The sequence below is a fragment of the Micropterus dolomieu genome, linkage group LG21 (assembly GCF_021292245.1).
Source record: "Micropterus dolomieu isolate WLL.071019.BEF.003 ecotype Adirondacks linkage group LG21, ASM2129224v1, whole genome shotgun sequence".
Lineage (NCBI taxonomy): Eukaryota > Metazoa > Chordata > Actinopteri > Centrarchiformes > Centrarchidae > Micropterus > Micropterus dolomieu.
In genome coordinates, this window is record NC_060170.1 from 14,262,412 (window position 1) to 14,284,465 (window position 22,054).

General features: G+C 39.5%; 1 protein-coding gene across 1 annotated transcript in view; it reads right to left on the bottom strand.

The window, feature by feature from the left end:
- The window catches only part of aacs (acetoacetyl-CoA synthetase), a 39,294-nt gene extending 18,841 nt beyond the window's left edge, over window positions 1-20,453 (bottom strand). The window contains exons 1-10 of the mRNA XM_046035536.1: window positions 20,141-20,453; window positions 18,673-18,776; window positions 16,281-16,401; window positions 15,378-15,491; window positions 8,463-8,560; window positions 7,470-7,584; window positions 6,945-7,026; window positions 6,643-6,796; window positions 3,316-3,396; window positions 2,138-2,262 (exon numbers count right to left, since the gene is read on the bottom strand). Coding sequence (XP_045891492.1) covers window positions 2,138-2,262; window positions 3,316-3,396; window positions 6,643-6,796; window positions 6,945-7,026; window positions 7,470-7,584; window positions 8,463-8,560; window positions 15,378-15,491; window positions 16,281-16,401; window positions 18,673-18,776; window positions 20,141-20,279 — 1,133 coding nt within the window. The 5' untranslated portion in view covers window positions 20,280-20,453. The remainder of the gene's footprint in view (window positions 1-2,137; window positions 2,263-3,315; window positions 3,397-6,642; window positions 6,797-6,944; window positions 7,027-7,469; window positions 7,585-8,462; window positions 8,561-15,377; window positions 15,492-16,280; window positions 16,402-18,672; window positions 18,777-20,140) is intronic.
- Between the last annotated feature and the right edge of the window lie 1,601 nt (window positions 20,454-22,054).

Here is a 22,054-nt window from a genome sequence, read left to right on the forward strand (position 1 = left end):
TAACGCTCTAAAAGTAAGGACCAAGATTTTAAAATTAACTCTAAAATGAACTGGCAGCCAGTGAAAAAATAGTTGTGTTGTAGGCCATACTTCCACTTAAATAAAATTACAATTAAATAATGAATAGGTTGGGTGTATATTTTGTGTAAAATGTATAATCTAAAATGAAAAAAATTAATGACTGAGTGAATTAATTGACACTGGCTTAAATTAAAATAATTAATAAAAGGAAAACAAATCTATTTGAACTTTCTCAGACCTACACAGATGTAAACTATAAACATGAAACACATGGAAAATATATATGCTCATCATCAACCCTATTAAATTTGAAACACTGAATTGCCTGCCTGCACACATACACTCACATACTGTTATCCTTGACCATTTCATCTTTTTTTCCTCGCTGTCTTCAAAAGACAATAGAAGATCAATACTGGGTTTAGCATCTGTTGTTTATGGCGGTGATAGTAGTGGTGGTGGTGGGAAAGGGTATCAAGACATTTATCAAGAGCATCTGCTATAAATATCTTCTGCTTCTTTGGATGTGAACCTTGAAAGTGTGTGAAAATACTTCTTGAATGATTAAAAAGAAAGGGGCTATACACAGTACAGCAGGTGGGTGTGGATTTACACAGTATCCAATTCTGGTATCACAGACCAAACCCTACTCCAAATCTTTTATTGATACTGACCAAACCCATTGCTATCCCTGTGATTATGTTACCTCAAAATCCATGTCTAATGCAAAATAGATGTTGCTTGGGAAATGGAATAATGTTTTTCAAAGATGGACTGTGATGTCCACATTGTGCCATCTTACAGTGTGAACAGTCTCTGGACTAGATCCTGAACTTTCAGCTTTCCCGGCTGTCTTGTAGTTTGACCTGAGGTTTTGGGTTCATCCGAATTGTCTACATCACCATCAATCTGAATAACGACAAGCTTAAGGGATGGCTGACCTTCCGGTCTGAAAGTAGCCCGTTCAGCTGAGTACAATCAGTTACTTTCAAAATAACAGCAAGGGAGCTCATTTGTGGTTCTCAATAAGGAAGTTTGGGCTGTCTGATTTCTTTTAAAGTTAAGTGAAACTTCTTCAAGGAGTATGATTTCTCCAAATCTCTTCTGCCTGATGGCTTGACATGACAAGTTTTGGCAAGTTTGCCAAGGCCTGTTATTATTTTCCATTTGTTTGTTTGTTTTCACCTACTGTACATACCAAATACTCCAGTCCAATCCAATAAGGCAATAATAGCCTTGTTAGGTGCGCTGTAAAGCACTTAAGTGCTATACAGTTGAGTTTATCTATGGCATTAAAAAATGGTGCAAAATTATTTCCATTACCCACCCTATACTCTATATACTATATTTTTCTTCTCTCCTCCCATTCAAATAAGGAGTAATAAATTACTAAGTAAATAAGAAATGTTTATTGTATGATTAGTTGCTGAGGGTCTCCATTCTCGATGCAAATTATAACCAGCAGGAATCTTTATTCATGGGTCTTCATGGGTCTGCTCTTGTGTGCGAGTTGTCAATTAGGTAAACACATTATCAATTCTCTGGTTAAAACTAAATCTTCAAGGAAAAGCCTTACCCTTTACTCGTGCTCTTTTTCTCACTTTCTCTCTGTACTTCCGGCTCCCTCTTTTTCCTTTCATTGTCTGTTTTGTCTCTGTACTCTCCATGTCTGTCTTTCTGCTCTTCATTCCCCAAAATATTATATTTAAACAGGAAAAATGCCCACTTACTCTAATAGCAGTCGTGTGTCAGTTGCACCATTTGTTATGAAAATGCAACGTGGGCTGGGCTGCACTGCACTCAAATAAGGCTAGGTATTGGTAAACATCTTAAAGCATTTTTTAATATTAGGGCAAAAAGGTGTGTCTCTAAAGAAGCCCTAACACAAAAACATGATGATTCAGTAAGCTGTAGCTAATTTCACTCCTTTACATCATTGCCATTCCATGAATCATCTTGCAGCATTGTGGAAGATCCAGACCCTTATGATTAAGAGTGTATTAACAACACACTCTTAAATACACAGTCAATGTCACCCTTTTGTCAGCCTCTCCTGTTTGTGTGCGTGTGTGTGTGTGTGTGTGTGTGTGTGTGTGTGTGTAAATGGCCAACTCACCCCAGCTGGTCTGTCAGGTTCCACAGTACGTTGGGTGTGGGCATTAGTGGTGAACCGTCGTATAAAACCACAGAGGCTCCCACTGCCAGAGCAGACACCAGCCAGTTCCACATCATCCAGCCGGTCTAAAGGACACACGCACACGCAGAAACAGACACAAGCACAGCGGTCAGCTTATCTGGTATAAACACTCTTTTCTCATCAACATGGACAAATGGGTGGCAAAATGGAGAACTCCTGCAGACTGTTAGTAATGTATCTGTGATTGTTTTTCTCTTTTTACTGCATGCTGAGCTACTCTTCACCCCCAACACATATGCATGAGGATGGTAATATTAGTGCTACAGAATTCCAATTAGTGGTGACACGATTATTCAGTTAATCAATTGGTCAACTGACAGAAAATGTATCAACAACTATGATAATCAATAAATCATTAAGGTAATTTATCAAGCATAAATGCCAAATATGCACTGGTTCCAGCTTCTGAAATATGAGGATGTGCTCCTTTTCTCTCATTTATATCATTGTAAATTTAATGGCACTTTACAGAATAAACTAGTTATCAATTAACTAACACCCCCTACATATTAATAATGAAAATAATCAGTATTACAAAAGTAATTATAAAATAATAATAATAATAATAATAATAAAACAACTCTAAATCAAACAGGTAGCTATTCAGTTACAGGTTAACTAAACCGATGTACCAAAAGTGCGAACTTTCTTTCATGACAGAAACCAAATGTTCAAAATGTGTAAAACACACACAAATACACACCGCACAAAAAGGTTTTAATGAACATAAAATAATGTTCCTTAATGTTTATCATTAAAAGGAGCAAAGATCTTCTAGGAATAGCTAAAAAATGACGCTTTGACCTTCAGCACTCAATGCTGCTCTTTAGACTCTTTGTGTGTGTGTGTGTGTGTGTGTGTGTGTGTGTGTGTGTGTGTGTGTGTGTGTGTGTGTGTGTGTGTGTGTGTGTGTGTGTGTGTACACTATATGTGTGTGTGTCTTTGTGACCAGGCTCATGATTAAAAAATAACACACAATACCTAACGTTCTACCCCCTACTGGTAACTGAGATGAAACATGAGAGCGGTGGAAGGTTCCCCAGATCCTAAAACTCCATGAGCATGTCATTTTTATTGTGAAAGGGTTGTGGACCTACCGTGGTGTAATAAATGATCACATCACTGCTGGTCATATTACCATGGAGAATGTGCTCTTTCAAGTGTTGGATGAGCGTGCCCTACAGAGACAGAGACAAAGAAAGAGAGACATAATGACTTGTTTTAAGGTATTTCGTTATTACGTTCATTCATGACATTGACATTTGTTGATTTTTATCCCTGTCTGAATTGTTACCTTTGTTGATAAAAAAAATGAAAACAGGCTGCAATTTAAATATTCTATCTTGAAATTATACTAATATACTTCAAAAATATGTAAAAACTCTATTATCAGCAAAATGCTTTTGACCAATACTACTACACACAGCACACACAAGCACTTATTTTGACAAAAAGGGCAATTTGTGTTAAGTGTGAATTCTCCCACAGTCACCAACCCATCACAGTTGGATAGCTTATTATCGCTGGTGGTTTGTATGAACTGTATGACTGTGTGTTCTACTTTTGAGCCTATGTGTACGTTCCTATTCACATTAACAGGTGCTTTGTGTGAGTGTGTGAGTGTGTGTGTGCATGTGTGTGTGCGTGTGTGTGTGCGTGTGTGTGCGTGCACGTGTGTATATAATCTTTGGCAGGCCTCAGCTGCCATAACCGTCCTTTGGTGCGTGCCATCTTGCTACTGACAGAATGTTAACAGAGCCGTAACAAAGCAGAAAGCACAACAGTGCTGGGGCTAATTGGTAGAGCCAGAGAGGACTGCCAGCGTTGCAATCCGAAATGTTTTCACCAATGCATTACTGTCCAATTATCTACAGCGTGGGGACAAGGAGGGGGCACAAAAGAAAGACACAAAGAGGAAAACAATAGGTGAAAGAAAGAAATGGGAGCTAGAGGAGAGAAGAAGTAAAGGAAGGGAAAAAACATGGAGAGTCTGAAAAGGAAGACTAGCTGGGAGGAGGGGGGGGTTTGCACGTTAAGGATAGAAACGCTAATGTGAAAGAAGGGCAGGAGGGTAAAAGCAAAGCAAGGAACAGAGACAACAATATGTGTGTGTGTGTGTCAGAGAGGGAGAACAACTGTTTTTTTGAAAATGTGTGAACGCATTTGTTTGAGTGTGTTTACCCATTTTGAATGTTGAGTGTTTCAGCCTTCAAAGTGCAGTGGTGCTTTTGAAATCACACATTCATCTGACACTCTCCCTCACTAAGATGTGGTATGTTCAGAAGAAAGAAATGTCAATCCTGCACTCTCTTGAGAGCAAATAACCTTTCTAAGATCTGCTGATGGAGGTTTGCTGCCATCTTGTGGTGAAACATGTAATATGTAAACCCAAATGACAGCTGTTTCTTACAGTAAAATGGAAATGTGAATCTGGATATGTCACTAAAAATACACATTTTTAAAGGATCGTACAATAAAACATCTCACTGCTCTTAATGTGTCAGGTGTGTGTACCATACCTGGATCTCTTTGACAGTTGTAATATAGAGAGTGAGCGCTTCCAGACTTTATAATTTAGATCACATATTCATGAACAAAAGCTGCAGAAGAGCTACTAAATGGACCTTGTGTTAAAAAAAAATGTTCAAGGTCAATAATTCACTTTAAACCTTAGTTCTGAATCCAAAATGAATGAAAGATCCATAGTGTTCTGAAAAAATGTATTTGACCATCGATAATGCCATAATAACTGGGCAAACTCTTATTTGCTGATCAAGATTACAGTAAAACCTCAATTATTTCTTAATTTAAAAAATGCCTGTCCCTTTTACTGGCCTGGTGTGGATACATGTTTTGACAAATAAACGCAGGTCTTTTAGAAGCCTGAATGTATAAAACCTCCTATTAAAGTCCACCAGGTCACCTACCCATACCAAAAGTATAATTCATTCAAATTGACCGGCATTATCAGTCTCTCTGTGCTTGACGTTGGTCTAGATTGGCTGTCTCTCAGAGCAAAATGAATGATTCGTAATTGATATGTTGTCTGATAGCCAATTTTTTTTTATACATGTAATGATCATGCTGTTTGAAATAAACAGTTTAATAGCAGCCAACTTCTCATTTTTGCTGAGCAAGAGTTTTGTGCAAAAGTAATTAAAGGCCTGTCCCATTTAGACACCTGCCACACATACAGGCAGACTGAGTTCAGTGACTGAAGGAACTAAATGCCTGAGCTATTAACAAAGTTTTACGGTATGCAATAAGATTGAAGGCTCCAGAACAGCTAACAAATAGACCTTGTGGCGAGATTGTTTTCTCAACTTTAGAATTTTGGTTTTACTAAAAAATTTTAATTGCTTTCTACTGCTTTTTCTTTTCTTGTCGCCTTCTTCTATAAAACATTTCTCCAGCCTTTATGGGAGCATCACACTCTTTTCAAATTGTTCACATTCAGTATGTTTTCATATTAATGATGTGCACTGAATATCAAACTGTACATGTGGGCCAACCCAAGAGAGCTCTGCAAACAGATGCGACTAGCACGTTTTAATGTGTGTGTGTGTGTGTGTGTGTGTGTGTGTGTGTGTGTGTGTGTGTGTGTGTGTGTGTGTGTGACAGACAGCTGTGGTCTATCTAACGCTTGTGGAGCAGTAACAAAAAAACAGAAACAGAAACAGCAACAAAAGTGTCTCTTTGTTTTGAATTGTAAATGTGTTCCTTATTCCAAATTGTTTACATAATGTAATAAATTATATGTTACATACAATACAAATAAGAATTGGGGACATCCCATTGGTCAGTCAGACAGAACGATTTACTTTAATGATTAGAGAGGCTGCTGTCAGTCATTTTAAACGTTTCCTTGTGGGCAGCAATTTCACAGCAAATATCGTTCAACTTTTAGCTTCTGAAATAATTTAGACGCTCAGATGGAGCTCAGGATTGATCAGGAGGACTGCTGCTTTACCCCAAACAGTTTCACTGTATGAACCTGGACTGTGAGTGAGACCTTTTGGATGTGTAGAAGAACACAGAACATGAATTAACATTAGAACCTGACTGATCCTGTCGAGAGATTTTAATAATGAATGAAGATACGCTGCTGTGCCTCCTGCATTAATGTGTACACCATCGGAATAATGCACTCCTAAAATAACAAAAAACAGAACGCTGCGCTACTGACTATTGTTTTTGGTCAATAGCGAAATCGTTTTCTGCTGCCTCAAGATAGCATTGCACCAACAATATGCCTGACCACACCTCATTTTAAGACCAACACTCCCATGGGCGCACAGATGCATTTGCTATTAAACAACATTGATGCTGGGTGTGAAAATGACAACTGCTCGGTTAGAAAGTAGCAATGACACTTGCGCTGTGCTTTGCGCCGGGTGTAAGATGGGGCCCAGTGTGTTTCTTACCCCAGCTGAGTGTACCATGCATTTAGGAGCTCCTGTGGTGCCAGAAGAGTACATGATGAACATAGGATGACTGAATGGAAGCTGCTCAAACTCTAGCTGAGGGAACTGGTCACCCTCACCACGCCCAGACGCCAAGAAATCATCTAGAAATACACTGAGGAGAAAAAAAAGAAAATAAAGAAAATACTACAGACAATCTATGAGGAAGAGAGTAAGTATATCTGACCTGCCCTTCATTCAAAAATTATCTTTCAGTTTCTCAGTTACAACACCTCAGTATAATTGCATCTAAAGACACACACCTATTGGAGATCTTGGAGAGGTCAGTCTCATGTTTGGATCGTGCGTAGGGAATCACCACTACTTTTTTCAGGTCAGGCAGACCTGCAGAGAGAGAGGGACGCTGATGCTTTGTATTTCTCTTCACACTTTAACCTTATGAGTTCCCAGAGGTGTTATTTCCATGAACATGTAACAAATGTTGGTTCTGTACAGAACCCGCTGAAGATTTTTAGAATGAGGACCTCATTAAATGTTTAATAACTCTCTGGACATTCTTGTGGTAGAAACCTTACTTGATACTACTACATCTATCTGGCAACTGTTTTGCATTAAATCTTCTGACGGTTTAATTTTGAACACGGGTGAAACCCGGTACGGCTACTTTATTATACTTTCCTGGCCCTTAAAGTCTTCATTGACATGTTTGCAGAAATACTTTTAGTTTTAATTGCTGTTAAAAGACCAAAACAAAAAAAGTCAGCACAGGTTGACTGTTTCGCTACATACTCCATACAGTCGTATGGTCAGTCATATTATATGGGTACCTTTGACAACACTGGTCAGCTTTTCCATGTGGTCATGCGTTTTGCCGTTGTAAACCACAGCAGCAACAGAGAAGATCAGCTTTGGCTGGATTTGAGAAAACCTGTCAAGGACACCCTGAGACAAAAAAAAGGTTAATTATAAACTAGGAAAATGAAAAGTAAGAATAATTAGAGCTGCAGAAAACTCTCAAGCTCCACTCCACAGGAAATTAGATTTTTTTTAAATGTATTAACCCACAAGGCACACAAAAGTAAATCCAGAATGGTCATGTTTGATAGAAAGGAATTCTGAGATTCAATTAAAGTTTAGGGGAGAAGACTTGTAACCAAAAAAGTCCGCAGTGGAGTAAGTAGACTGGAAAGGCACAGCAGAATAAAATACATAATCTTTCATTACAACCTCCTTTAAGCATAAACTGGAAAAATAATAATTTCCTACTGTGGGGGAAAACGTGTTTTTATTGTAAGTGCAGTTTTCTGATCTGCCAGACGGGGCAGTAGCACACCAGAAACAAGAAGCAGAGAGCAAATGACAAAAAGACCATTGAGGAGAGAGTTGCTGTAGGATGAAGTTAATACCACTCACTCATACTCACACTCAATGTTTTGCCTGACAGGCAGCCATTTCCCTTTTACTCGGTATGTATATGTTTATTTGCCTATGTGAGTCTGTTTTGCCAGAATCAGGAAATGAGCTGTTGCCAGATAAAATTTGCCACTCTGACGCTATACGTTTTTAGCAGTGGTAGGTGCTTTACAGTCCACAAAAAAAGACATATATGAAAAATTAAACTGTTGTCTAAACCATCAGATTAAATAGGTTTGGTTTAGTTTATTTGTACTCAGACAATACATTTGAGATTAAGGTTGCCAAAGCCCCCCCTGCACGGGAAGCTGTTGTGATATACCAATATGGAATAAAGAGCTACAAATCACACAAACTGTGTGTAAATAAAGAAATATAAGCCACGAACAGTATAGTACACTCCTTACATTGACTCCAAAGTCGACAGATGTGGAGCTCCAAATGGCTCCGATGCTGGCTGCTGCTAACATGGCCTCCACTGCATGGATACCATTGGGTAGATAGCCTAAAGGGGGAGAGAAAAGAGAAAGAGAGGAACATTAAGTTTAAGTAGCAAACTATACGATTCCTTTTGTCAGAAATGACTATAGATGTGTATAGAGTTTAAAAATCAAGTATTATGATAAAGATACAGATCTACACCTGTGTAAAATATACAAACATGAATAGCATAAATAATGTGCATATGTGCATCATCAGCTAAATCACATTAGTACATTTACACATAAATACTGTTACCGTATTTTATTATCAAAATGATCATAGATGATGGATACATGATTGTATTTCCATTAATTAGTTATGCAAGGTTGTTGCCGAGACCACACATCATATGGGACAGGAACCTACACTACAGTGTATTCAGTATCTGCAGAAATAAAGTATATTACAGTAAAAAAAACAATCACAAACATCTGGAATTATTCTGTTTTAGATTTTCCCTCATCTCTCGGTTATGTGATATCTAGCAGCAGTACAAGGAGAGCAGATTTGTTATGTAGTCTCCGTCTTATAACTGCAGAATACCACCCAGGTAGGTAGGTCACCTCGCTGCGAGAACAGCTGATGAAGACAAAGAGAGAGGGAGGAGAGAAGGAGAGACAGAAAGATATTGAGCAAAAACAATCTGGATATAATGAGAATGGAAAAAGGACAGAGGGAGGGAGTAGAAAAGAAGTGATTAATACAAACCAGGACAGTGAGAATATTTCATTCTTAACAAGCAGAGCTGAGATCATAACGGCTTTGTTGCTGTGATTTATTCCTGGATCAATACAGGAAGTGCCGCCCAAGGACACTACAAATCTTTTCACTGAAAAGACTCAAACAATCAGCGATTGTACAGACAGACAGAGAGAGGTATTGACAACTGCACCATGGAAGATGAAGAAAACTGAATAGGGATGCACAATATTGAAGCACTTACCATTATCTGATAACCATTCATCGGTCATGTTAATATCAGCCAGTGGCACGTGCCAATAAAGACAATTTTCATCTTACTGCAATACTATCATGTCTCTCCAAAGTGGATTTACTTACTGACGTCAATGCAGCCCTTCAGTCATGGCAAAAGTCAAACTAGACTAAATCTGTTACATTCACATTCGATTAATAAAAGTTTTATTAGAACATAAAACATAAAATAGTTCACTATGGCTAAAATATATGACATGAAATTAAAAAACAAAACAATGAATTGGCCAGGCTCAAAACAGGAGCTCTCACGCTACCTTTGGTAGGTCTGTTTTGTTGATAACGCCTATCTAATCTAAAATGATAAAATCAATAATTCAGCCGGTAGTTCCACCCAAGCCGTCTGACCGGTCAAAGGCAAAATGGCAAACGTACTGTCACTTCGTATGAATCATGGCTAATCAGGCTTTATAGGTTGCTATGCTAACTCCTGCTGTAACCAGGAAGCTGATCCTGGCTGGAAGACATCTCAGAGTGACAGATCACCATCCTGCTACGCTGGCTCTACTGGCACTCTCGTAAATTATTATCTTACACTGGACCAGGACGAATAGCGTCATGGATCATAATCTTACAACAACACCTTGCTCGACTGCCTCTGTGGCTACTATGAATCACTATCTTGCTATGCTGTAATGACACTGCGTACACCTCAGAGCAACACACTGCTGTTTCTATTATTCATGCATCCTTCTGTAAAACACTTAAGGTCTACGTGCATGTTGATAATGACTGAATGAAAGCGAACTTGCTCTTCAGGATGTTAATGGGTATTCACACCACTCTTCACATTAAAATGCACCAACAGAATGCTGCTGTTCTAACATTTGGCTTCTGTTTTCTTATTCTAGCAATTTATGAAACAGATCTCAAGGGCTCACAGGATGCAGAATAAATGACTTTGTTGGATTTATCCAATTTAAATTCAGGTTTTAGCCCTGTGAGCTGAGCAGTAACTGGATATTAAGAAACAAGAATGGGACCTGTGGACCACTAGTTTGAAATCAGCTGAGACAATTTGTGTGACATGAATCTTCCTGGACAACTTCTGTTAATGTGCCCTGGAGAGAGTATCTTAACACCTGTGGGAATCCTGAGAAAACTGTGATTATACCAGGCAGTTTAAATTATTAGGAAATGATTAAGGTTGTTGTACAAAGGCTTTTTTAAAGGTGCCCTGTGGAGTTTTCTTGTAAACAAACAAAGGAATGTTTTTATTCAGCGTTACCAAAGGCCTTCTAGGCAAGTCATGCCACTCGGCCGCCATCTTGGCAACGCCTCTGGGCAGCTATTTCGGACTAACAAGACCAGGCTCGTATCTGAATGAATGGGGAGAGAGCCAGAACTGCATTTTCACTGGTCACCAAGACATAAAAACTACATGAATAGAACCAGCAGTAAAATCTGATTAAAAAAAAAAAATCGCTGAAAAAGTTTTACGACTTTGAACCTTACGTGAGTGGAACCACACAATTGGCTGAAATATGTTTCCCGCTTTGACTGTTAAAAGCAGACGATTGGCTTTCTAGTGGGAGGGGCGGGATAACCGCCATCTTTGCCGTTACGGGCATCCCCATAGAGTTGTATTGAGGATGCGAATGAGTGGCTTGTCTCTTCTAAAATGTCTCTGGTGTTACTCACCTCTTGTGGGCGGCATTGCTATGTTTTTCCACCATCACCTACACCTCGAAACAGGATGAATCGACGGGGTGTAAGTGAGCCACCCTCGTCCATTTGCGTCTTTGTGCGTGTACATGATAAAAACAAAGCAGGGATCCACTCATAAAACCATTGCTGCACAGCGCTACTACAGGTCAAAGACTCCACAAGGTACCTTTAAGATGAATTTAAAGCCCAAATAAATTAAAACAGCTGAAACAGATTCTAGCACTTAAAGAGGTGGTATTATGCTTTTGGCTTTTTCCCTCTCCTTTATTGAGTTATATATCTTTTTTTGTGCATGTAATAGGTTTGCAAAGTGAAAAAGCCCAAAGTCCACCACAAAGGGAGTTCCCATCTCCCACAAAAAACTCTGCTCTGAACTGCCTGAAAACAGCTCGTTTGTAGTCCAGCCTTTTCCCTTTCATCCCTGTGACGACACAGCAAAATGCACGTCATAATGCTCCCCAAGCGGCTAGTCCGACACGCCCTCAAAAACGCCGGTGTAAAAACACTGAGCTGATGTACAGCTGAAGCGAAGCCCTGTTTACCGGCTTGTCACGACCTGGCCTACTTTGCTTCTGATTGGCTAGTAGTCCTTAACTAGGAACAGCGCATGTGCAACTCCCAACAAAGATCATGTAGAGACAAGATGCATCACTCCATACTTAAAACGAAGCGTTCTACACACAGGGTGAAAAGAGGAGCTGCTGCAATGTGCAGTATGACAAAAACTATGGTGTTTTTTGAAAATGAAACCATGTAAACATGTTCTGGTACAACCAATTAATAAGACTGTGAACCTGAATATTAGAATAATATGACCTCTTTAAAGGGGAAATTCTGTGGATGAAATCAAGTAGTTGGTTTGGCAATATTGCAAGAAGTTCAAAGATGTTTGAAAACTAGACCTTTTCCAAATGCTACTGAATTTTGCAGTTATATTTGTCATTCTCAGCTTACTTCAAAGCATGTAAAAGCAATGTTGATTAATACTAAAGAGGAAAATAATGACCCAAATGAAAGTTACTTTTGTGTTTTGTTCTTACCACCACATTGTTTTCCTGGAATAACACAGATCCAAACTAAACTGGCCACATGTGTCACATATTCCATGAAGTGTGTGTGCGTTTGTGTGTGAGAGTAGTATTTCCTTCCACACCCACTCAGAGCAATGAAGTGTGTATTAGAGTAAAATGTGCCCTGCTAGTTTAACAGTTTCATTTTGTTTAAATGTACAAGCTGCATCTTGTTTTGAACCTATTATTTTAGGTTATAATGCCGATTCATTTTTGTTTTATGTTATTTGCTGTTGGCATTTGTATTTGACAACAGTAGAACGCTGTTTTTATTGACACAAAATTAAAAGAATATGCATTCCCCAGTGGATGAACAGTGGGCGTGAAGGCTGGATACAAGCTTCGTGACAGGGTGGAGGGTGATGTTGGGGATGATATGCGCAAGGAGAAGAGCAATGGAACTAAACGGTGCACAGGAAGGAGAATACATATGTGTATATGTGTATGTGTGCGAGAGCCGGGTTGGCTCATGTCCTGATATAAAGCTTGGTTGGCTTCATCAGCTAAGTGCCTATATATCTCCTGGATTACAGACACTGACAAGACATTTTAGTTACAAGCTGGGGACAAGGACATCTCTGTCTCTAACACACACACACACACACAAATGCGCACACATTCAAAGACACACCCAGATTCGTGTTTAGATATGTGATGAAAGTAATAGGAAGAAGGGAGAAAGGAGGCATGAAGTAGGTGGTCTCTCTCTCTCTTTCTTTTTTCTCCCTTTTTCTCCCTCCCTACAACCCTCCCATCTTTCTAATGAGATTCCCACCGAGCTGGAGTCATTTAGCTAATGGATTTCCCCACCGTAATATCCATCTTTCCTCTGAGCACACACACAAACTTTCAAACACACCCTGGTCATTCTTGGACAGAGTAGCTCAATATGAGCTCATGAACGGCAGCCATAAACCGTTAGTCACATTGCTGTTTCAAAATAAAAGCAAAGCAAACTGATCATATCAGAATACAGTCCTAGGGCTGGCTTCAACTACCCACAGTATGTCTGCCCTTCTAAACGCTTTTACAAGTTCATTATCATGTCATACCAGTGAGCTCCCCAGGTACAACCACGGGTTCTCTAATATTAACAACAGCTTGATGAAGGGTGACAAAATGTTCCTTATACACTTGTGTTTATACATATTTACATCCTTTCATTCCTATATTTTTTCCAGCGATAGTATGGGTCAAAGCTCTTTTGGTTAAGGACAGGCAGAACAATCCAGATGACCTTTTCACCCCCATCACTTTTTCTCTAGCTCAGCATTTTAACAATCTTTTTTTGAAATCCATAAGCAAGCAGTGACCTCTGAACTACTGTTGTCATCTTTTTCCAGGCAAAAACATTTGTAACAAAAAGGCTTAGTAAAAATAATAATATGTACATACACGCACATCCACACACACATAAGATTAAGTGATTTTGTTGCTGCTGTTGTTATTGGTTTCATGTACTTTATTTTTTTTCCCCTTTCTCATGCCTTGTTCCCTTTGTATCGTCATGTCAATGTTGTATATTTTGTCTCGCAATAAAAAATATATACCTATTTAACAAAAAAAAAAGCTTGTTTAATCCAAGTTGAGCAGAAACAGGCTGAATAAAAGAATAAAAGGCTCAGACATCGGAGATGCTACTATTTGATAACCCCTGTGTAACCGAAGCCCTTGATAGTGCCACAGCACAAACAGCTCAATGCACCTTGCTGCGTCATGGTTGGAAATGTGGCACAGAATGGGGAATGAAACGGAGACAGTGACAAATGACACATCCGCTGATGTTGTATCCTGTGGATGAATACCTGTATGTTGTGTTTGTTGAAAACACAATGTACAGGTATTCATCCAAAAAATATACTGATGAGAAACCTGGGTGGATAAATGCATAGACTGTCCATAAGAAGTGGACGTAGTCATCGTGACGTCACCCGTTTGTGGACTGCCGTTTTGAAGCCTCAAGTTTGGCTGATAGGGCCCCGCCATTTTGAGTTTTTGCAAGCAGCGGCACCAGATGTGACCATATTTGGACGAGCTAACTGCCGTGTGTGGACCTAGTTAGCTTGCTTAGCTAGGTGCATCTGTAATTCACGTTAACTGTCATTTTAACAGGGCTGACAACTTTGTACTCCCCAGAGAAAGTGAACAGCCAACTCCTAATAAGCTTTTTCAACAGCACAGGTAAAATTTACACAGTGCCGTGGGTACAAGTCACTTTAGCCTCATTTTACAGGTCGACATGGTAACGACTTGTCAGTCATAGATAATCCCGCCCTGAAGCATACTCTGCTTTATGGTCTATTTTCCTCTAAATGGGAACATAATTTACTAAATCAACATCATGTTGTATTGAAGAAGACATGAAACTAGCGATTGAGACCATAAACTCATTAGGAAAGTGTTTACTCCGGTAATAAATCAGCTGAGAAGTAGGGTCATTTTACCATTATTTCTAAAGGAACCAGACTTCTTTTTGCAGCAACCAGAAGAGTCGCCCCCTGCTGGCCATTCAACAGAATGCATGCTTGAGGGACTTTCGCATTGGATTGGCGTCTCATACCGGAAGCTTCTCGCGTGGGGAAATGTATACGGCATGCTTTAAAGCTCCAGTTGCTGCAATGGCACTCCTCAGTGGCAGTTTATACTGTTTAGTTTGCAGGTACAAATATGTAGATGTACTGTACAGTGAGGCACTGCAGGAAAAAAATGCAAGCTCCACCATTCCTCCCTGTGCAAATATGAACTTTGAAAAAATAAATGGTGACTTTCAGAGAGAGCTGAGACTTGTGCCAAGACAGCCAACCCTGCTTACCAGCGAGAACAAGCACGCACACAAATATACGGTAAAAGAGCACAAACTCATCCTACTCCTTAAAATAAGAAAGAATGAAGAAGAAAGAGAACGAGAGGATGAAGAAGGTTGGAAGACAAAGGGATAAGAAGGAATAAGTCAGGAGAATAGCTATTATTCCATCCACCAAATAATTTGATTGGTGATCAACCATCACATGGCTGATAGAAAAGTTATATAAAATGCTAAAGCCTTTTCTTCCATACTCTTTGTGTTTCTTCCCAAGTAAGATATAGAGAAATACATTTGAGACTCACCTACGACCCTGTCACCAGTCTGGATGCCCATCTTCCTCATGGCTGCAGCGAACAACGCCACATCTTGCCTCAGCTCCCCAAACGTCACCTTCACTATCTCCTCATTTGCCTCCGCTGGCAGACAGAGACATAAAGAGAAAGTGAGACACATGCGCAGAAACAGAGATAATTACATACATTAAAATTTTTTTTATCTGAAATTGAAAGACACCTGGCTATATTTTGATTGGTTTTGACATTCTAGGTTTAGTGTACCACTTTTTGACTATTGACATAAATTCCAATAAAACCCTGAAAAACAAATCCACAAAAAAGAAAAGCAGGGAGACAGAGATGGAGACATAAATAGAGAAGGATAGTGTGGCAGGACAGAGCCACAGACAGGACCAGTCGTCTTGTCTCGCTAAGTAATAGTTTACTGACATTCACAGAGGCTCCACAGCATTGTGACCAATGGGGCTTCTCATAATTACATTACAGCTCCTGAGGAAGCTTGTGTGCATGTGTACGTGCACATGACTGTGTAAAACCCCACTCTCCCTAATATACACACAGATAGGGCAATAAAGAGGGTCCTATCCATTAGTACGTGACAGTCCTGAGAGACAGATCAGGAAGCAGCGGTTAATGTAATGAAGTGACGTGTGCACCCTTGCTGTGTGTGCACGTGTGTTCTCGAATGCACCCTCAGCCCTGATCTTTCGTGTCTTCCCAACTTTCATTCTGCTTAGTTCATACGCAAATACATTGAGAAGATGAAATAAAGCAGACAGTAAACACAATTTGGGCAAACCACAGCTTGCTAAAATTCACCATGGGGAGCAACAAAAACAGTAAGTAAGGCAAAGAAACTGCTGTTTATTACATTGTTTTTAATCAGCATCATATACTTTACATACTTACTTGCAGCATAGAGAGCTACCTTGTCCTGGTCTGCATGTTTGAGTAAGTTCTCAGCGTAGTTGAGCCGAGCTCCTTTAAACCACTCTGGAACATCTGAGATCCGTTTGGATACATTCACCACCTGGCACACACCCACAAAACACACACAGCAAGAACATACACACACAGGAGAGACACGCCATTGTCACTAACCGAGACCGTGCAATTTTCAAGCTTTTGATGCTCCTGCTGGTCCAGAAATAAGATGCATCCTGAATACGTTTCTTTCTTTCTCAACAAATTTTAAACTAAACTACTTAACTAAAATGCTTGGTCTAGATTAAGTGGACAGCAAGCAATGGTGTACAGTAGATTAAAATAATATGGAATACTAAAAATAAAAATAGAGATATGACTGATTAGAGAGATAAAGTCTCTGTGTTCGGCTTTGACCTCAGAATTGTCATGGGGGACACAAATGGGACTACAAGATAGTAGCCTATGTTTTACACACTAATCAAGCATATCATAAGTCTACCACACAGCTGATTATCTTGCTGTACTTGAAATAAAAACCGCCCTCTGTGCATCAATGTTACAAAATGTTTGAATGACGAGTGAATTGAATCCCTGGCCTCCATCTAATGTCTGCTGGGACTGCAAACCCAATAAAGGATTGAGTGGGTAAGAAAAGGGATGCTTAAAAAAACCCATAATGTGACGTGGAATGTGACATCCACGTGTGCATAAGGGGTATGTCACTTCCACGGCATGGTGCTCATACAACATTCATTACCACACACACACACCCACCTATGTGGCCATATCCTGGAACTAAGCAACATTAAGAAGACAGACAGTGAATGAAAGAACGCCATAATAAGCCTCTGAATTTAAAAAAAGGTTGGATACAATCACACACTATCACCAAAAAGAAATGTGTAATGTGTAGTTTTAGATATGTATTTTCTAGGTTAATGCTGTTTATGAATTAACAACGTACTGTATCTGCCATATAGCATGAATCATATCAGATTACCGTCTTTCCACTGATGTGGAATAATAACACTGACTGTAAAATAATGTCATGGGAAGACCAACTCACAGTGCAACATTTAAGTTATTTAGTCACATTGAGGAAACAATAGGCCTTCTTCCTTCTTGTTTGTTATTTTTCATCTCAAATCTCTGCATGTGTGTGGATGAGAAAATAGAGGTGGCCTGATTTAAAATTACAAACCAAAACATTGTCAGGTCACAGGACCAGGACGACGAGACATAAGGGGATACACAACCCATCAAACTCTTTCGTATGACCAAAAAGACACCTCGTTCCAGATAGCTGGAGGATGGATACAGTGCAACACTAATGATATCTGTGCTGCAAGTCATGTAAATGAAGTGTGGAAAAAACAGTGAAATATTTAATACAATGTTCCATCATCAAATATCAAATATTTGGACGTAGCAGACTGATTAACAAGATGGCCTACAGTACATGAGACATGAACAACAAGAGAGAGAGAAACAACGACAACAACAACAACAAGAAAGAGAGGAAAAAGAAAAAGACGAGTGACTGGTAGGGCTGCAAATGATGATTATTTACATTGTCAGTTATATCCTCGATTAATCGATTAGTTGTTTGGTCTATCAAATGTCAGAAAAATGTGAAATATGTTGGTCAAATGTTTCCCAGAGCCGAAGATGACCTAAAATGATCCTCAAATGTCTTGTTTTGTCCGCAACCCAAAGGCATTCAGCTTACGGTCGTACATGAGTAAAGAAACCAGAAATTATTCACATTTAAGAAGCTGAAATGAGAGATTTTATACTTTTTTTCTTAAAATTACTCAAACCAATTAATCGATTATCAAAATAGTTGGTGACAGAATAGTTAGCCCCGGGGAAGAAGAGGCTTCGGGGTAGAGCCAGGACGGATGGGGGCTGCTGGGTAAGGGCAGGTTATTATTTGTTTATCCACTCATTTATTGATATTTTGTCTTTGCGTTCTCCTGCTTAAGGCTGCCCCCAGAGCTGTAGGAGGTTGCAGGCATGTTGCAGGTCAGGTCCCCTCTAGAACAGCCAGTTTGACTGGGTCAGAGGAGCAACTTTTGTACAAGGCAGAGGACTTGGAGGGGATCAGGCCCTCTTTCACTATGCTGTCCCATATCTGCCCACTCACCCAAAAAAAAAAAAAAATCCTCAGCCCGTAACTGCTATCATCATCCTAACAATAGTAATAATAAATTGTACCGACACTGCCCGTTTAAAGACAGTTTCTCTACTCTGCCAGCCACTTCAGAACCTAAAAAACTCACTTGTTGTTATTATTCTATTCAATCTAAACATTGGATTTCATTTTTAATTTTATTGTCAAATGACAATTTACCAGCAGAATGGCTGCACTCACCTCGTCATACGGGTTGGAGCTGACTACTCCACAGAAGCGCCAAACCTCTGCCCAGAACTCTGAGTAGTTGTCTACCGACCACTGGTACAGGTCGTTGTAGTTGGCTAGAGGAAGGACAATCAGTGATTACTACAGATTTATGACAAAAATATTCACGTACTGGTGTGACTATCAGTTCAGACACAGAATGTTAAGTTGATAAAGCTGGTTAAACGCAATAAGATATTTGTAAAAGTACCACTAAACCAAAACAAGTCTAATTGATGACAGTCTCCATGCTGTCCCACTAACAACCATCAAATAAACGAGACACCAAAGAAAACTCCTACAAAACTCTCTCCTTTAGTTGTGCAAACCTGAGATTACTCAACGATTAACACCAAAAGTGAACCTCAGTTAAATTCAGTCAGCGGTGCCGTTTAACACTATCTGTATTTGCATATACATTGTAAGCTAACTCTCTTACTGAGGGGGATTCACAAAGACTTGGCCTCTCCATGGCGATCCAGTAACCAGCAGAAAGGAAAGTGCAGGTCGGGTGACCCAGTAAATGCTGGCAGATCTCCAAGTTTAATTTAAAGCAATGGTTCCCAATCATTTTGGCTTATGACCCTTTATAGCTAAGTAATGCTGGCTACAGATCACTAATCAGCTTGCATGTGTTTGTTAGCTCTAAGCAGATCAGCCAAAGACTGTGATCCCTTATTATGTTGGTTCATTGTAGTCTTTTTTAGGGACAAAGGTGCATTTGTCATTTAAAGAAATGCTTCAAAAAATAAACATGATTTTATGAGGAAGCATTATGTTTTATCTTCTTCTTTCCTAATCACCTTGTGGCCCACCCCTGAGATTTTTCTTGCAACCTCTAGGTCCACTGATGTAAAGAAAAGTTTGTCCTCTTTGATATCTTACCTAGCCGATCTGCAGTGCTACACCACATTTATGCAATTTTTATTTCACACACACATCTCTCATAGCTATCTACCTCCCACTTACCCCCCTCTCTCTATTCATTCAGTTACCCGGTCGGCCAAGTTTTTCAGCATTTCTCAAACACCCTGTGTGCTCTTTCCTCGCCTGCAGCTCTGCAAGGTTCGTTAGGAGCTGGACGTGATCCAAACATGAGAGCAAAGCAGAGCTGCAGTGTTATAAACTGCTAATTCTGATTATTTTTATTTTTTAACGGGCGTGGAGAGCAAGTTAGAGGCCATTTTTATTTAAATTCTTACTAGTCTATACTTGCAGAGATGTGATGTGTGAGCTGTCTCTTTTGTGTTGCCCCGTTTTAATTGCCAAATGGCTCCACGCCAAAGCTAGCTTGAAACACTGCATTGCAAAGCAGTGGTAATTTAGAGCTAATAATACGCTGTCTGTAAGGTAAGTACACAACATATAACGTTAAATGGACAGATATCATCGAAAACACCCCGCCCACCTATGTCTGTCTCCCTCCCCCCTCTCTACTCACCCAGATTAAGTCCGTAGTCTCCGTTGACCTGTATCCTAAACTTGTCCATCTGTGTGTTCCTCTTAGAGTCCGGGTACCACAACACCTTGCTCTCCATATCCATAATTTCCTCGCTCTTCCCTTCCGTGTCTTTAGACATCTTCGTCGCGTCCCTTTTGTCGGCTGCCAAACACCGGTTAGTGCGTGTCGCGAGCGCCTTGCTGAAGCTAACTGTCCCTTAAGGTGAGGGCTGGTGTTAAATTAGATGAATGGCTAGCTACTTAGTTTGAATGGCTTGGGTATTACAGTGCGCGACACCTACCGAGGCTCACTGTCACAGGCAAGCGTGGGGCAGCCAGGGAAAGCCAACAGACCACGCCCCGGCGTCGTGACGTAGCAGAGCGAGCTGGATTCAAGAACGCACAGTGTTTAATACTGTTACACAAAGGGATATAATCTACACCAGTGGTTCTCCAGGGGGTCCCCTGTAAAAAGGGGAATAATTTATTTTCGTAAGGCTATATTTCCATCCATAAGTAGCACAATGACAGAATGTGTGACTGTTTTGTTTGTGGGTTTCATACACATTTTGTAATAAAACATCTAAAAGCAAAAATCCTATCAGATGGACGATCCTGAGACAAAATCTTATCAAATGGGGGTCCATGGTCTATTTATCATAATTTGATGAGTTACATATTTTCACATTTCCTCTGTCTCATTCCTAAAAGATGTATAAAAAATAAAAAGTAAAAAAAATGAATTACAGACAGTCCTACAAAAGTGTTACTAGAATGACAGTAATATACAGTGGTATCCAGACCCTTCATATGAAAAACCTTGCATCCCACCAAAATATTATCAGAACTTTATATATATATATAAATATTTATATATAAAGTTAATATATAATATAAAGTGTATATATATATATATATATATATATATGTATATATATATTTCCAAAAATAAAATATGAGAAAGCCATAGAAAAAGTCTTACTAGAATGGAATACGGCCATTTACTCAGGTACTTGGATTTTATTTTGTATATTTAATTGTTAGTTTCTAACTGTGCTCTTCTTCTTCTATCTCCTTACAATTCTCTTATACTGATTGCATTATTCATTAACTCTTACTTCTCCCTCTAGGTATTTATCCCATTGATGGTATGTGCGCTAATAGCTCTTTTAGTATTTATTGCTGCTCTTACTAGTATCTATTGTCACTCGTAGATCTCTTACTTTACTGATGTTAGTTTGTGTTAGCGTTACTGTTGTAATAGATATTATAGGTAAGTATGCAAGTTATTCCAAGACCTCTTCATGTCTGATTTTGAAGTAGGCCTATGCCTCTTGAATGGATGCAAAAGCAGAGACAGCCCTAGGTTATACTGTGAAATGTGTAGTTTGTTATTAAACTGTACATTACGGATGTTTAATATATCAGATTATCCACTTAGATGAATATTTGCATTTACTGTTTTGAAAAATAAGTACATTTCGTGGATTATTTAAACCATGCACAAAGACTGTTGCTGTCCTGAACACCTCCCACGCGTGAACGCGCAACAGATTTGTACAGTCGAGTCTCTCGTACACGCAGGAAACTTGCCTGTCAAAATGAAGGATTTTGATTGGTCCTCGGCACACTGGTTCCACATCAGCCGACAGATCGGTCTATGTGGGAGGCGTATCGTCAGTGTTGGAATGGCATGTGGTATGATCAATGGCTGGCTCGCTTTTGGCGCTGCAAATGAGGCATATTAGCCATTCAGAGAGCGAGAACGTAGGAGCGTTTTAGGGGTGTGCCCAATCAGTGAGAGTAAAAGAACGACCCTCCTCAATGTCTGATGGTGTCATCTTGGGTTTGATTCAATGATGGGAAATGTATTTTCTAGTTTAGCCATGTTCTGTCTAGTCTGCTTTGCAATACT